General features: G+C 41.6%; 1 protein-coding gene across 1 annotated transcript in view; it reads right to left on the bottom strand.

The window, feature by feature from the left end:
* Positions 1–12,402: 12,402 nt before the first annotated feature.
* EPM2A (EPM2A glucan phosphatase, laforin) overlaps positions 12,403–16,429 on the bottom strand; it is a 42,133-nt gene continuing 38,106 nt past the window's right edge. Inside the window, exons 3-4 of the mRNA XM_074168649.1 lie at positions 15,716–15,957; positions 12,403–14,306 (exon numbers count right to left, since the gene is read on the bottom strand). Of these exons, the coding sequence (XP_074024750.1) occupies positions 14,026–14,306; positions 15,716–15,957 (523 nt within the window). The 3' untranslated portion in view covers positions 12,403–14,025. The remainder of the gene's footprint in view (positions 14,307–15,715; positions 15,958–16,429) is intronic.

The raw sequence follows: 16,429 nt of genomic DNA, 5'->3' as shown, positions 1-16,429 counted from the left end.
CTGTTTTTTCCAGCTATGCCATTTTTATAAAATTAAATAGCAATTTTTTTTCCTGTTTCTCTTTGCCTGTCTGCCCAGACGGGCAGTGGGTTGGCTTGGTGGGCAGGCAGAAGGTCTGGACTCTCTGCTGCCCTCCAGAACCCTCTGGTAGGAGTCTGACCAGCATTTCATCGTGATTTCCCAAACACATCTTGTGACAACTCTCACAACCTTGCTCATATAAAAAGGCTCGTGGGGTTTTTTAAGTGTTAGTCCGTCTCCAGTTTTGTGCCAGACTGCAACAGCTGGCATTTCTATGAACTCTCCTAATGCTAATCCCTGCAATCTGATACAAGAGCATGTCACAGTGAGCAAGGGGCTCCCCACACTGACTTTGCTGTATTTTTCTCCTTGAGGGGAAGAGATGCCCCAGGCGAGGAGTCCAGACCGCCAGCGCCCACAACACCGCTGCAGCAGACGCTCACCAGCTTGGTCCCAGGGTATTTAAAGATCGTTTATAGCTCTGAGGTGAGGGGCTGGTCTCTGCCCTCAAATCTGCTCCTTTGGCACACGGGCACTTCCCACCAGGAGGGCACAGGCCGTCTGTGCACAACTGAGCTTTCCCAGATTGCAACGAACTCCCATCGCAGCCGAGAAAAATCATCCCTCACCTTGACATCCACTTTCAGGTCATGATTTTGTATGTCCTGTTTTTCATGAATATATTTCCTGAGGGACTTCAGCCTGGTTCAGAATTTTCCCACTGCGGTACAAGCTGTTTGAGGGCGACAGATGAAGACCATGGGAGCATCTGCAAAGCCATGTGCCCTTTCCCTTTCCTTCTTTCCCCCACAGTTATCATCTTGAGAAAACCACCAGTAAACCAGTGTTTTCTATGACTGCTCTGCAACTGAAGATATAGTTTTCCCCCTTAAATTTTTATTTAAATGGTTTGGTCACTTGGGGAAAAGAAGAAAAAGACAACAGCAAAACCTAATTCTTTACATTATAAACCTATAATCTTCCTTTGTTCTAAACTATAGAGTTTGCTGGCAGTATTTGAGTATCTTACATAGGTTAAGAAGGGGAAGAAAGGAAACATTTTTAAACTGAAAGAAGGGAGATTTAGATTGGATATCAGAAAGAAATTCTTTGCTGTAAGGGTGATGAGACGCTGGAACAGGTTGCCCAGGGAAGTTGTGGATGCCCCATCCCTGGAGGTGTTCAAGGCCAGGTTAGATGGGGCTTTGAGCAACCTGCTCTAGTGGGAGGTGTCCCTACCCATGGCAGGGGGGTTGGAACTCAATGATATTTAAGGTCCCTTCCAGCCCAAACCATTCTATGATTCTATGATTCATTTCCCATTCGGTGAGGCAGCACAAAACCTTCCCTCTCCTCCACTATGATATACCTTTTCTTCACCTTTTTCATTCTAGCAAATGTTTGCAAGGTGTTGAACAGAACAGGGATTGCACATACACACTCTTTTTGTCTCTCATGACAGATGACAGCCTCAGAAGGAGCTGAGATCTGAAAATCCCTTAGGTTCTGGGGCACCAACAGTGCCAACACAGAGCACTTCCACACCTCGTACATATCAGCCACCAGGCATGGGATTTACAACACTATAGACACCAGAGAGTTTAGGCTTCAGAACACAAATGTCACTTACTGGCTGTGAGTATCTTAAATGCTAATGTGAGCATATGCTACCACTTTTCTTATTTCTTCTGAAATACCAGAGATTATTGTGATATCTTTGGCATAATAACCTACTCATAAGAATTCTTGCTTTGGAAATGAGCATAAAATCTGCAAGTTGCTTTACCAGTAAGCTCTAGGCTAGGCTGCAGTATGGTGGGATCAAGTCACCCACTCCTCCTCCCCCCGCCGCCCCATCATGCCAGAGCTGTGCCAGTGTGCAGAATGGATTTGAAGTTTCATTGGGCCAGAGAGAAGGAAAGCACAATGGAGATGTTGATGGTGGGATCTGGAGACCAGGACGCTCATGGTTGACAAGGGCCTGGTGGTGTCCTTCCCGCTCTCCAGGATGTTTCTGGCCTGTTGAGTCTCTTTAACATAAAGTGCCTTCCCATGCTATACAGCTCAGCACCTAGGGCCACATCCTGGGAGACATGGTCTTGAAACATTTTGGGCTAAGGAATGTATTGAGCTTAGGGTCCCATTTTCTAGGCCAATATTTTAAGCCCTGGATAATCACAATGAACGCTGCAGCTGTCACCCCCTCCCCACCACCCTGAAAGACAAGTGTGAGTCAGCAACTTCATTACAAAGGAGAGGTGTCTCCTCTGGGGACAATGCTATGCCCTGTGCCCCAGGCAGGCAGAGGTGCTTACCTAAAGTTCTCCCAACCTAGGGGCAGACGTCAGGTTTGCCTCTGCCCTCTGATTTTCTATGAGGTATCTCCAGGTGACTCCTCAGTCAGCATGCAAGTGGCACGTGGGGGCTGGGACACCTAACAAAATAGCCTCATCTAGTCGCTAAAACTTACGTGGTTTGATTCAGTTTTCAGCTGGTAATAAAAAAAGCTTATTAAGAAACTTCTTGGTGCCTGCTCTGTAGCTGCAGGTTGCATAACCAGAAATAAAGCTCTAGGGAGAGGGATGTACATTGGGACAAGGACTTTAGGAGGCATTAATTAGAAATAGGCTTGGGCACATACATGAGGACTCTCATTCCTTTAAGTTATCCTCCATTACCTCTAGGTCTTTTATCTATGCATATATGCATCAGGATTTTTATAAATAAAATAATTCACCTGAATTACAGTAGTGCAAACACAGAGGAGCCACACAGCAGTGCTAATGTAATGATTGCTTTCACTTGGTTTTTCAGTCACTCAGAAGTGCAATTTGGTGCCTGGAGGATTTTGGCATCTTCAGGCCTCTGTGAGATGGCCAGATGAGTGCAAGCGCTCACTTCCCTTTCTGTGTCTTCCTGCTGGTGGCCTCTGACCAGGGGCAGTGAACAAATGGAAGTCAGAGGAAAACAAGAGTTAAAAGAATGAAATCTATGTGGGAACGGCATACCTACTTTATTTAATACCTTAATAAACCAGAAGGTTCTTGAGGCAGCAGATAACAAACAGGGATAGAGGGAAAAAGTTTGTCTCAAGGAAAGCAGAGGTTTAGAAATGACCTTTTAAATGTCTACACCTAAACAAAGGCTCAGACCTGGCAGTTCCACTTTAGAACACAACAAAATGAATTTAGCTCTGCAGCAGTGCTGTTGGAGCCCTCACGCTCAGCAAAGAATTTGCAGACGAGCTTGTGTTTAGGTTTGGGATAAGGTTTTGTTTATTCCCACTGGACTTCATCAAGCGCTTAATATTCTGTTATGTGTGTGCTTAACAGAGCACACACTTCTCTGATGGAGGTGGTGGAAAAGACATTAATTACACTCTGACTCTTCCAGTACAAAAACTGGGGGATATGAAATGCACCGCAAAACAAACAAAATAACGTGTTTTTTCCTCCGGTGTGTAGCAGACTTGTGGAGTTTCTTGCCAGAGGCCATTGTGAATGCTTGAAGCTTATGCCCACAGGAGGCAGAGCAAGCACTTGAACAGAGATATATTATAGATTACTAAACAGAGAAATTACACCAGCTCTGGAAATTGCGTGAGCTATAAATGGTCAGAGGCTGGGGCAGTGTAGTACCCTCTGTTTGCCCTCGTCTAACTCTGCCCTTGGCTTCTGCTTGTAGCCACTATCCAAGTCAGGGTGTTGGGCTGGGTGAACCCCTCGTGTGTCCTTGTGAAGCAGCTCTGAAAGTGAACAGCTCTGTGCAGCTATGGTCTACGGGAGAACACCTTTTTTCACCTTGCTTTAGAAATACCAAAGCCAAGATTAAGTCTTAGGCCTTGCTTCCAGGGTATCACTGGGATGCAACTCATGTTTTTAAGCTGAGCAAACAAGGTAGGCATAGGGATCACCTCAGAAATCAGAAAAGAAATATTCTTACAGACGCTCAGGAGACATCAACTATAAATCAAAGCAAACTCAATCTGTTGGTGATCAGTTCTCGTCGACTGTTCTATTTAGCCACCCACTTCCCTGTCGAAGCTCCACCACCAAATAGAGGTTCTCAGACCTCTGCTTCTTACCCTCCAGGATGAGTAAATCAGAGTACAGAGCAAACAGCGCAGCTCACTTACCGTACAGCTCTTCAAAACCCCTCTCGGAAGTCACTAGGTTATAAAATGCCAACACACCCCTAGTAAAGAGGACTGCTGGTCTTAGCGATTGTGCTGGGTTACCTGTTAAAAAATCTGAGTCGGTATTTTATGAAATCAAACAGCAGACTAGCCTCGAGCTCGATTCTGTCAGGTACCCACTTACACCTGTCCCACACTGGTCAGCAACTGGGGGGAATCGGCTCCTGTGCAGACGAGGCGTTCTGCTGGTCACAGAACTGCTGCTGGTAACAGGCATGAACGCTGGCTGATGGAATTGTACTATAGGCCATTAGTGGAGGGGAAAAATAACAAATGGTAATCAGTCCACAGCTTCAACACATCTGCGCCAAAACATAGGCAATGAGGGAGCTAGATATAGAATAAAAATAAAAATTGGCAGAGATCCATTCATAGGAAACTGCTGTAGTGCTGGTATCTTGTATGCAGCTCCAAAGGGCTGTGTCTGAGGCACACATCATTATTTGTGCTGAAGAGACCAAAGACCATTCACAACTACTGCGAGTTGCTAAGTGTCCTTCAAGACTAGCTCTCCTCACTGAAGGAGAAGGAAACACACAAGGGTTTCCTGACCAGCAACTGATGCAGAAAAAAAACCCCCAAGGCATTGGGTCAAATTACGTCTAGAAGAATTGATGGAAAAATCATGCTAAACTGTAGTTTTCAGATTCTTCAGCAGGGAGATTTCTATATCTCTCTCTGCTTTGATTTCTGCACATCTCTTGGAGGCGACCCAGAGCCACGCAGAATCATTACATGGTTTTGTGCTTCTCCCTACCAGATTCAGGAACCATGAAGGAACAGGTGAAAAGAAGGAGCTGTGGCACTGAAGTAGGTAGAGTAATGCTCTAGTATTTGGCAAGTCTGGAACGAGCACTTACCAAGAAAGCATAAACCCATGGGGAATAAAAATCCTACAAGTCAAAGAATTTTCCTGAAAAAATCTGTAGTATTTGAGTCTGTTTCAAATGGGAGAGAAGCAGGGGCAGAAAACAAGTGGAAAAGTACAAGAGTACATATGTACAGACTAGAGAAAATCACATCCATGCACAACACCACAGAAATATTGCTAAAAACAGTAGGCTCTCCCAAAGATGCTGCAGAGCTCATTTGTGTTTCCAGCCATTACGTATCTGACACATACGCATTCATTCTTTTCATTTGCAGTCCTGAAAACTCTGATCTTTGGTAAGCCTTCTCTTCATTTTATGTCTTTTCCAGGCAGGTTTGCGGCACATGAATGCCGACGCTCAGATGCTGGCATGCACAACACAGTTTTCCGGTATTGTATTTGTAATGAAGTTTCAACACCTATTATCACCCATTCCCTTGAAAAACGAAGTTATTTCAATTTACCACCTTACACAGCTTGTTTGAGTCACAGAGTCATGTAACAAGCGAGTGTCCTTACCCTTTTCTCAGGGCTCACAACTCACGGCATTTGCTAGGGGCATTTTGGTTGCAGCAGGACACCAATTTAGAACTCGTCTCATCAAAAATCAAGGCAGAGAATGCAGCAAAGCACTTAGGCAGCAAGCGTAAAGTTTTCAACTTGAAATCCCCAGGACTATTCTCGTACTTAAATCTCCACAAGCAGTAAGTGCTTTGTTAGATCAGTTTCTATCTAAAGGAGGTGTCCCCTGAGCAGAGCCTTTCAGAGCGCAGAAGGAGAAACAGCAGATTGTCTGCCTGAACCCACTGCTAAAAAAAGGGAGGAAAGGTATGTTGATGCGCGTAGGCATGCCTTCTGTTTGACTTCACAAACTTTTTCCAAATAATTTTCTCTCTCCTTGTCAAATAAGAGCAGATAATAGCAGGATAAACATTCTGGTAACTACTGCATTTCTCACCAATGTTTTTTTTAAGGTGTTGGGTTTTTAACACAAATTTTGACATAGTGAACCCTGGATCTTTACAGCAGCACAAAAACATAACAGATTCAGAAACAGTTTCAAACAGCTATTTTTTATATTTTCTGTACTACCCAAGCATATATTTTAGTCTGGAATATACAACAATAATTGAGTAAAAAGAAGATAACTGCATATTCTAAGCTCAGGAATGCCCAAATAAACCAGGATGATGATCATTAAAAGCACAGAAGTTACCCTAGATATATATAATTTCTAATAATTTCTGATATTATTCTTTGGGGTTTGTTTTTTTTCATTATAATTCAGGATGCCACTGAAAGACACCTTGAAATTACTGCTATTCAGGAAAGCAAAAAAACCCCCATGTTTACAGCTGAAATTAAGTTATTGATTTCAGTTCCATAAGCAGAAATATACAAATGGCAAAGCTCAGCATTTTCCAAAGTGTACTCAAGTCATGTTCCCAGCAATCAAGAGAGACCTAATCAAATTTTTTCCTCTCAAAAATAATGATCTTGGCAGATTTTTTTAAATAGCTTGCCAGGCTTTGCTGCTCCTGTAGATATTGTGTGCTTTTGGTGATCATTGGGTGCTGAGATATTTTTGTGCCTCACTTGCTGCATTTCTTCAGTCCCTGTGCTTGTGTCTGCTACCTGCTGAATGAGATATTTCCAAGCGCACTGAAATTAGAGTGGTGTCGCACCCCTGCCCCCAGGGAGCAAGCCCTGCTCATGCTTCTTCTCTGAGCCTTCACCCAGGTTCCTGGACGTTTCCCAGCTGCTCTCGGCTCACACAGCTCTGCCTGGGCTGCCTCCCCACCCTGTCCTCAGCCTGTGTCACAAGTGCTCACTTTCTCCTCTGCTTCTTTCCATGTGAGATGAGACCACTGGAAGACAGGCCACCCGGCCACTTGCTCTGCCTCTTCTCAGCAGACTACTCCTTTTTTGCAGTTCATGTATTTTCCTACTACCGCTTGTAAATCTTTCTCTGGTGATCTAGTATATCTAGTTATTGTCTTGTGAAATGTTTTGCAGTCCTTTGCATGAAAATTACTGCAGAATAATGTATTTATTTTATCATTTAGGAAGAGTGGAACATGTCAAAAATTCAGAGCAGCATTTTCTATTTTAGTTGCCCATAGTTGGGTATCTAAATTAAGTTAAATTTAAAAATAAACAAACCTAAAACCACACCACAAGTGAGACTGTCAGTGGTGCTGAGAACACCCTATCATGATTGCTTTCTTTATTCTTGGAAGAGGGCACTTGATGGAAAGTGCCATATAAGGAACCAAGAAAACTACAAAAAGTCTGACTGAAGATTATGGCATCTGTTCGTGCATCTCTATTTCCAGGTGAGTAAGACATCCCATTTGGGAAGAAGGCCAGATCAGAGTCCTGGTTCTTGTTGCTAGACCGTGTGTGGCCTGTGGGTGCCATCAAACTGCAATACGCGCACACGTGCCAGGAAAGTATGTCGGGGACATGGACAAGTAACTCCCTGTGAAATTTGAGTTCATTATTCAGAACTTATTAACATAGATTTGCAACGTACTTGCTAGAGCGTCTGAACGAGTGCTCACAGGCACCCACACAGCCACTGTGGATGGAGGCACTGAGAACAGCAGTTGTCCCATCCAATAACTGATAGAGGACTGAGGTTAAGTATCCTTCATGTCATGTTAAGAAACAGAGTAACTCAAGTAAAGAGATTAAATAACTCATTTCACCTGCAGAGTCAGGGGCAGCACTGGGAGCAGGACCTGTCTCTTGTTTTCTAGTCCACCCTTCTCCCGGCTGGATCCAACTGGTCCGTCTTGGGTCTGCAAGATGAGTTTTAGCTCTCTCATGCTTGTGCCTCAGAAACCCACACGGCAGCCTTTCTCTCAATTTGGCCAGCTCTGACAAACTTGGCAATGGTCTGAATGATGTCATTCAACAATTAACTAACTGGGGTCAGGGCCACTGCTAATCACAATTTCCCATTCTGGTGCTCTGGCTTTAAGCACAGGTAATGCAGGTCAAAAGACCTCTAAGAGGCTTTCCTGTTTCAGCAAGACACATGTGAAGAGAGAGACTCCATCAGGACGTGTGTTTGTTTAGGCTTCTATCCAGAGCTATCATTTAAGCACATTTTAAGAGGTGCCCTTCCCATTAGTTCTTCTGAAGCATGGCCTTATCGATCCTATTTCAGAACAACACATCTCCATGCAAGGGATTTATTTGACGGCCAAACCACAATGCACCAGCAACCACTTTTGTGCTCATAAAGCTTCACCTGCTTCAGTAGGTGCCAAGAGAGGGTATAAAACTGGTCTGTGCTCTTGAGAGCTTACCCTTCCACGTTTCTTTCTTTATAAAGCTAAAAATTGTGACTGCATTTTAAACCTAAATAGTTTGGTGGTATCCCTTTAACTGGTTAGTGAACTTTAAATACTGGCTATACTTTTATCTAATGCATTGATTATGTTTTCAAATGAGTTGTGGTGTTTGCTATCCCACTCCAAAATATTTTTCCCCTTTAACATCAGCTAGGATTCTATTTTATATATTTTTGCCTTTCTCCAGAAACAATCTTCATATTCATTTCTTAACCTCTGTGTTTATGTATTTTATTGAATTTTTGGAGATTGGATTCATTTTCAGCATTTGATTTGTTGCAGTGACTTCAGGCTGGCTGCCCAACTTAAACATGGCTGTTACCCTTGGATGATGGCCTGACTATTAATTATTTCCCTGCTGAAACTGCATTACCACAAAACAAATTTTGTTATAATGACATTAAGTAAAGACCATAGAAACCTGCCCAGCATTAGAAACTTTTTCTTGGCAGCTGTTTTATGCTTTTTCCTCACATCATCTAAATCAAGAATGAGATATCATTTAATATTTTCCCAGCTCATGAATAAACAAGCCCTCTATTTTCCTTGATGTAAATATAACAACTTCAGCATTGAAGTAATTATCAAATCACAGGCATTATCCTGCAATCTTTATAAATTCAATCTCCCAAATAAGACAACATGTTCAAACAAAAGGGTAGAATTATATAGGACTAAGGTTCACAGTGTCACCATCCTTGTTTTACAGAATGTGACAGTTCTTATTTCCTTACCCCCAGAGAAGCCTTGATACATAAAAAAGGTTTAATAAAATACACATTACTTATCTTTACAAATAAGGTAATTCTTAGTGACAAAACAGTTTACAAACCAGTCAGGACTGGAATAAAGCATCTTGGGATGAAAAGCAGGGAGGAAGAGGAAAACATGTTTGATTAAGAATGAATACCCTATAGGTTCACTGTTACCATAACTGAATGACCAACAACATGTGTTGCTTATGTCACAACTATGCAATTATGCTAATATACAGTAATATCTTACCCTTGAAAAAAGTTGCTTTCCTCTGTTAATTTGGGAAGAAGACCAGTTATGAACTCATATGGTTTGGTTTTGCTGTTGGTGATGTCGTTGTGTCGCTGAGCAACAGAAACAGGATTAATTCTATTATACTTCCACCGTTTCAAAGTCTGCTACCCCAGAGCACCCCCTTTCACTTTAAGCTATGTACATGTGGAAAATTCTTCCAGCAGAATATTTTTAAGGCAATAACTGCAGAGGTGTTGATTTACCCCTGAGAATATAAACAGTTAGAGTTGGAGACAGTCATCTATATCATGCCCTCTGCTACATTAATCCAATTCCATTTTAGCTAAGGGCAGCCTGATGTTCATTATCCTTCAAGAAGGTAGAGCTTGTGCAGTAGTTATTATGCTTCTGAATATTTTTCATAGTTTCCTGTTACACAGTTTCAGTGTATTTTTTTAAAGAATCATATTATTTTTTTTAACTCTATCATTAGTTTGAAATCTCTCACTGCAATTTAACAATGAAGAATAAAAGCAGCAGCAGGGTAATCCAGTTATGGCAAATGTCTTTGACTACTTCAAATCAAAATTTTTTTCTCAATTCCAGACCAGTAAAGTCAGTGGGTTTCATAAATTAGAACTCAAAAAGGTCATCATAGTAGGTAATGGGATAAGTCTGACTTTTTGCCTTCTTGTTTTAAATAGGGATTTCATTACCTGCTCCGGCAGCCTACAGCTTATCTTTTTTCTTTATCTTTGCCTACAAGAGCTTGGCTGGCAGTCTCAAATTTTCATTCCGCCACAGAGCAGAGACACTGTTTTGCACATGGTTTTATGCAGCACACACAACTCACTTGCCAGTTGTGAGACTTTTCAACTGCTCTGGAGTACAACCTGGTACAAAACCTGCAGTCCCAGCCACATCCAGAGCCTCACTGCTTGACGCTGTACAAACAGAAGGGGAAGACCGAAAACTTACCACCCGAGCAACTAGAGCAGACAAGTTCCAAAGGGGACAAAGTTCAGCGTGAAATAACAAGTAAGGAGTAAGGGAGAAAAGGAGGTATTCAACAGTCATGCCAATCAGCTCAGTCTCCTTTCACCAGGCTGTGTTTTGTCCCTAAAAATGTTATGCAGAAGATTACCATTAGTACTCCGATTTCAAAAGGAAAAATACTCACGAAACTATAACACTCAAAGCCTGACCCATTCCTCAAGGTGCTGTTTGTTACAAAATCACTTGTGAGAGCTAGGATTGCTTAGCTCCTTTATGTACATAACCCTTGGAAAAATATGTATATTTATGTCTGGCCTAATAATGACATTGAGATACTTTAAGTACTTGGAGTTATAAATGGTCCGATTCCATGTAGCAAATTCTACTTTCTTTTTTCATTTAACAGAGGTAAAAACCTGCTGTAACAGGGCAGAGAATATTGATGCTCATACCAGCAGAAAACCATTTTCCCCAACTGATGTTTTTCAATAATGAGTTATCAAAATATTTCACCTGGTTCCCACTACTGTGTGTTTATTAGTTTGGATTCTTGGGCCCACTTTGAAATAACTGTTGCTATTTATCTGTTTCTAATTCTTTTTATCGGAGTCTTTCTTCTCTAAATTTTGCAGCAATTTTATGACTAAAGTAGCAAGAAAACATACAAGTATATAAACAACAGACTGCCTTCATCCTTTCATCCAAATTGCATCAAGAGGCTAGTCTGTGGAAAGAGCTAATGATCCAATCAGCATAAGAACATATTACAAATTGGAATTCTAATATATAATCTCAAGATGCAGATTTATCATGTAATTATACAGTTGGAGAAATGGAATATTTTTATGAGATTGTTTTTTCTGTTGCTGTAACCTCTTGCAATGATCTCTTTAGCATTTAAATTCCTAGTTGCATTCAACAGAGAGGGCTTTGAATGAATGTTACTCGACAGGGTGGCCTTTATTGAGGAAGGCAGGAAGGTGGCAATGAGAGAAAAAGTATGCTACAAATAGGTACAGAGGGACTGCAAGCCATGGGATCTCTTTGCATTCTTTGTTAACAAGATGCTGGCAAGTTGTTTTCAGGTAGTTCATCGGCTAATGCAATCTGTATATGATATAGTCCCCCAGCAGTTCAGCAGACAAGCAAAATGAAATGACAATACACAATGAATTAGCTGTCCCTTGCTAGGGCTTCCTTAAATGTGGGGCTTCTGTAACATTTGAATTCCTGCCCTACAAATGAAACACTAGTCTGCTTCCATTGCCAATAAAACCAGAATGAGGAAATAGCCGATAGCATGGCTATACTTACTTAGTCATAGACCCACTTTGTGCCATGTTATGTGCTGTTCAGTCCCAAGAGCCCTAAAAAAGAAATATAGCTAGCTGTGAAACAAGGGCTAAAACAACAAGTACTTGTCCCAATAGATATTACAAGTTGCATCTGATGGAAAGGACTGTCTGTCGGAGATGCTTGGAAACACATTGTAAGCTTGGGGTTTCAAATATATCTCAACAGAAATGTAAAACTTAAGTGAGTTCTACTCTCTACTTCTTATTCCATCCTCCTCCTCACAATTTTTTACTCTAAACTCAGTCAAAATGGGATAACTCCTGGGCCTTTCTGGGTGCTCAGCTTTAGCTCTGCACAATTGCACGACAGCCCAATAGCCAGACAGCAGCACTGACACACTCCCTCTGCTCTCTGCATCAGGCTGGGAGAAACATCCCTTTTTTTGGTCTTTGGAGGTACCAGAGGTGCCATACCACCCACACATCTTTACTGTGCTGGTTTTTTGAGATTTCCTTCTCAAGAGTCTATCAAAACTGAAACAGCACAAAAGGCAAGAAATGGGCTGTTACCATTAAAGAGGTTGGTCCCGTTCCTATATAGAAATATCAGCCATGATCTTTTTTGCTATTCATGAAACCAAGAGCCAAAGACATACGACAAAACGGACTGCTGGAATTGTCACTGTGCTTTTATTTAATAGAGAACTTTTCTCATCCATTTTCTAAACAGGTAGTGTTATTTCAAAGCAAAACATCAGAAACAAAACCACACATATAGAATAACTTAAATATTTTTCCTTCTGAAGATGACTGAAGTATAGGATAAATAAAACGAATTCTGGACATTCTCCACAAACAGTTCGTATCTAATAGTTTCTTCATAAAGTATTCAGATAATCAATATATATCAACTAAACTACTCTGGCACTGACTGGGTCTTTAAAGGAACAATCTGGCTGGGAAAAAAAGATTTCACTAAAAGGAAACCTATAGAAATTAGGTTTCTTAATGTTTATGCATCCTTAATTCTCTGTTCCTTAAGAAATGCTTTCTCTCCCTTCTCTCTTCGACTTAACCTACAGCAAATTGGTTTTACCTGAGCAGGGCTGGAAGCTGTTGGTGTCACTGCTTAGTTTAGCTAAGGGACTGAGCAGCATTGGAAAACATCAAGGATCATCCACAAAGCCAACATCAGCCTACTGAGGCTATGCTCCTGAGAAACCTTCCTCAGAGTTGCTCTTTGCTCCTATAGAGGTATGCATTCAGTTGATCCACCCCAGAGATAGCCCAACATTAGCTTCAACCAGCTGAATCTATCATCAGTGAAGATCCACACACTGCTTGCACAAGGAGAGACTTTTGCTATAGTGAAGAAATTCATCTAGGTCCACAGCACGAAGGCTGTGGGGTCAATCATGCGCAAAGGCGTATCACGCAGTTCCTATAGGTCCTATTTTAGCCCAGTGGTTACCGTTTAGATTGACTTGGCACCTAAGGAGCCCACTGTACAGCACTGCACAGACCAGAAGAGCAAAATGTATCCTTGACTTAGAGATCTCACAGCCTAGGATAATGTAATAAATAGCAGCCCTTCCCTGCAACAGAGTAAGACTGCAGTAAGTGGAGCCGTTTCCTCTCTTCATGCCACATCTCAGCCTAATCCCAATGTCATCGAAGAATACAGCTGTAACTCATCATATTTAACAGTAACTAGACAGGCAAAGAGACCAAATTTTAGTTTGCTGCATTAGACATTAGCTTTTTGTTTCAGAAACTGAATTGAAAAATCAGTTTCCTCGTGGTCTTTCTACAAAATTAACAGAAAACAGTCCAGTTATGTACACTCCACCTAAAATAACCGAGCAGCTTTGACAATGATCAGCTCCATCCTAACCTGAGCCTTAATACAGTCAATGTTTGTACTTGTTTTTCTGAGAATGCCTTCTCTTTCTTGTCACTAAAATATTGCCAACTCTATTTCACCTCACATCTTATTTAGTGTCTACCCTAAAACCTTAGTTCCTGTAGGCAAGTACTTAAAAGAAAATCTTAGTTTCCCTTTGCAGAGTTTCTAGGTCTCATACTTGTAGCAAAAGGCTTGAAAACATGAATCATATCAGCTTAAAGAAAGCAAATAAAAAATCCTCAAAGGCACTTTTCTAACAGAATTCTCACAACTTTTATGATGATCTTATAATCTGAAGAGGAGAGGCAAGTGTCTGACTTATGATTTCTAAGTCCTTGGTGTTCAAATGTAAGAGTTCCTTTTCACCTTCCTTCTCCTCTGCTGCTTTTCTACTCTTGCACTTTGCATGAGGAACGAAGATGCCCAAACTTCTGGTAGAAATCATCTTCAGCACGATTCAGAGCTTCCTCATCGATGTAGACAGCTGGTCTCCGGGAGGCCAAGAAGTACTGCACTTTCCGCAGGCTCCATCCCACCACGTACTTCAGCCAGCCACTGACAGCAGCTGTAGACCTGCCAACGCCAGCATTGCAATGAACGTAGACAGTGTGTCCATTCTCCAGTAGCCCGTGCAAGAGGCAGACAGCTTGTGGCAACATCTGTATCCTTCCTAAGGTTAAAAACAAGACACGTTCATTTGCATTTGAGAAAGCTGGGTTCACGGTTGAGATTATGTCTGTAAAGCCTGATGCACTGTGAATCATAATGGCAAATCTGACATACTTTGGTTTTTTCTTTTTTTTTTTTAAATGACCTTCTACCCTAACCTTTGTTTCTTCCAGCAACATAGATTCAGATCTATAAATCGCCCCAAGTCTTCTCTAAATACACATTCTGATTAACACTGAACATGTGCGGAATATTAATTTTCACAGAGACTGAGATAAGGCAGAACATTACATCAAACACTACATCTTAGATAGCGTTAAAGTTAGCACACCAAAAGTGCCACGTTTTTTAGTAGCAGAGGTTTGTGAAGCTACCTACTGCTGCTTTCCAAAATGTTGTAATGAAGGCCATTATGTCAAGAATAAGGGAGGGAGGGAGAGCAGAAGAGCACTTTCCTGTACAACCTAATACTGTAATGATTTCAATGTATACTAAGCATACGGTTAAACCAGACAGAACAGTCATTCTCACTCCCAAAGGAATGACTATTGCATATTTCCTGATGCCTTTCTCCCCGTTACCCTGGGAACTGAAGCTGCAAACATCAGAGCCTAACTTTTCCTCATGGCACAGATGAGCACTGACATTAAGCCCTTTCAAATCCCTGTTTTAAGGTCTCCTGTCTTCCCTGATGTCCTATTACTGGTATGACAGTTCTCCATTTGTGGCAGCAGCATTTCACTCTACTGAAAGCGCTCCCCTGGTAGGCTACTCACTCAAAAACACAGACAATTTCTAACATACTGGTCCAAAATGAGATATTGGACTCAGCATTCCAACAGAGAAATAAAAATAATAATTTATGTTATGACATGAAGTGCTATGGGTATTCTAAATTAATTACAAATAATCATATAAATTACTCTATTGAGATCATCTATCCCAGCATCAGACTGGGATACTATAGTTAAAGAAAAATTATTTGCTGGGGGAAGGGAATAGCAGAGACGGGCATACAGCAGTGTCTCTCCATTTTTAACCAGCAAGGATGGCAACTTGTCCTGCTGTGCGAGTTTACAGTCTTCTACCTACACAGCATATTTTCATTATACGCCTGAATTCAAGCTGAAAGCAAAAACAGTCAAGCAGGTATCAATGCCAGCTGGCTTTAAACTCAAATACATGTACACTGCCAGACAAAAAGTACTTTAGATGGCCTCTCCGCCTACAAAAAAAATATGACTAATTTCTTAGAGACGATACATACATAGAAATTACACCTCGTGCACTGGCTATATTTTTACGAAAAATTTAGGCAGAAAAAAAAAAACAAACAGTCATGAAAGGGACGGATTAGTGAATCAGGGTTTGTTACTATTAATTTAGCTGCAAGAGTGGTCTGGTCATTACCTTCAGTGCTCATATCCGGGGTTGGCATCCAGACATAAGCAAGACCTTCCTCTTTATACAGTTTCATGAGGGTTTCAGGGCTCATGGGTTCAGGGTAGCGGTTGCAGCCCCAGGAATTCTGAACAATGTCCCACTCGGTCTGGAAGTTCATCACAGCTGTAACACCCAGCTCGTGCTTCAGCTTGACAGTCACATGCTCCAGCTGCCGAGGGCAACTTCCCAGCCAGATGTTTGGCAGAATTCTAGCATTGAGAAAACATTGCAGTAGGATCGATTAAAATAGCTTAACACAGAAACTGCCAAGTTCAGCTGCTTTCCGGCTCCAAACCTGCTTAGCGTCATCATACGAACACTGCTAAGCGCAGCCTTTTCATGTCACGCACTGTGTGCGGCTTCTTATTTCATTACAGTTGAGTCGGTAATGTTTGATGCTGGCGATCAAGTTCCTAACCTACCACAAGGAGCCAGACAGTCTGAGAAAAAATTCAGAGCATAATTAGTAGCACAGGTCTCCAAGGCCTCCGTCATTAAGATTGCAGTAGAAGTTTACTAACATCACAGATCAGAATAAGAAAGCTCTGAAGATTCATGCAATTTGCACAAAAAAAGAGACCTAAAAGATTCACATGATCCAGATCTGAATCACTTTAGTAATAAGTCAAACGCACAGAACTCTTCCAGCTTTGTAGCTACCACTATAATGAGGAAAGTAGA

This window comes from Numenius arquata, chromosome 2, assembly GCF_964106895.1.
Source record: "Numenius arquata chromosome 2, bNumArq3.hap1.1, whole genome shotgun sequence".
Classification (NCBI taxonomy): Eukaryota; Metazoa; Chordata; class Aves; order Charadriiformes; family Scolopacidae; genus Numenius; species Numenius arquata.
The sequence above is the reverse complement of the archived record's forward strand: the minus strand, read 5'-3'. Positions and strand labels throughout refer to the sequence as shown.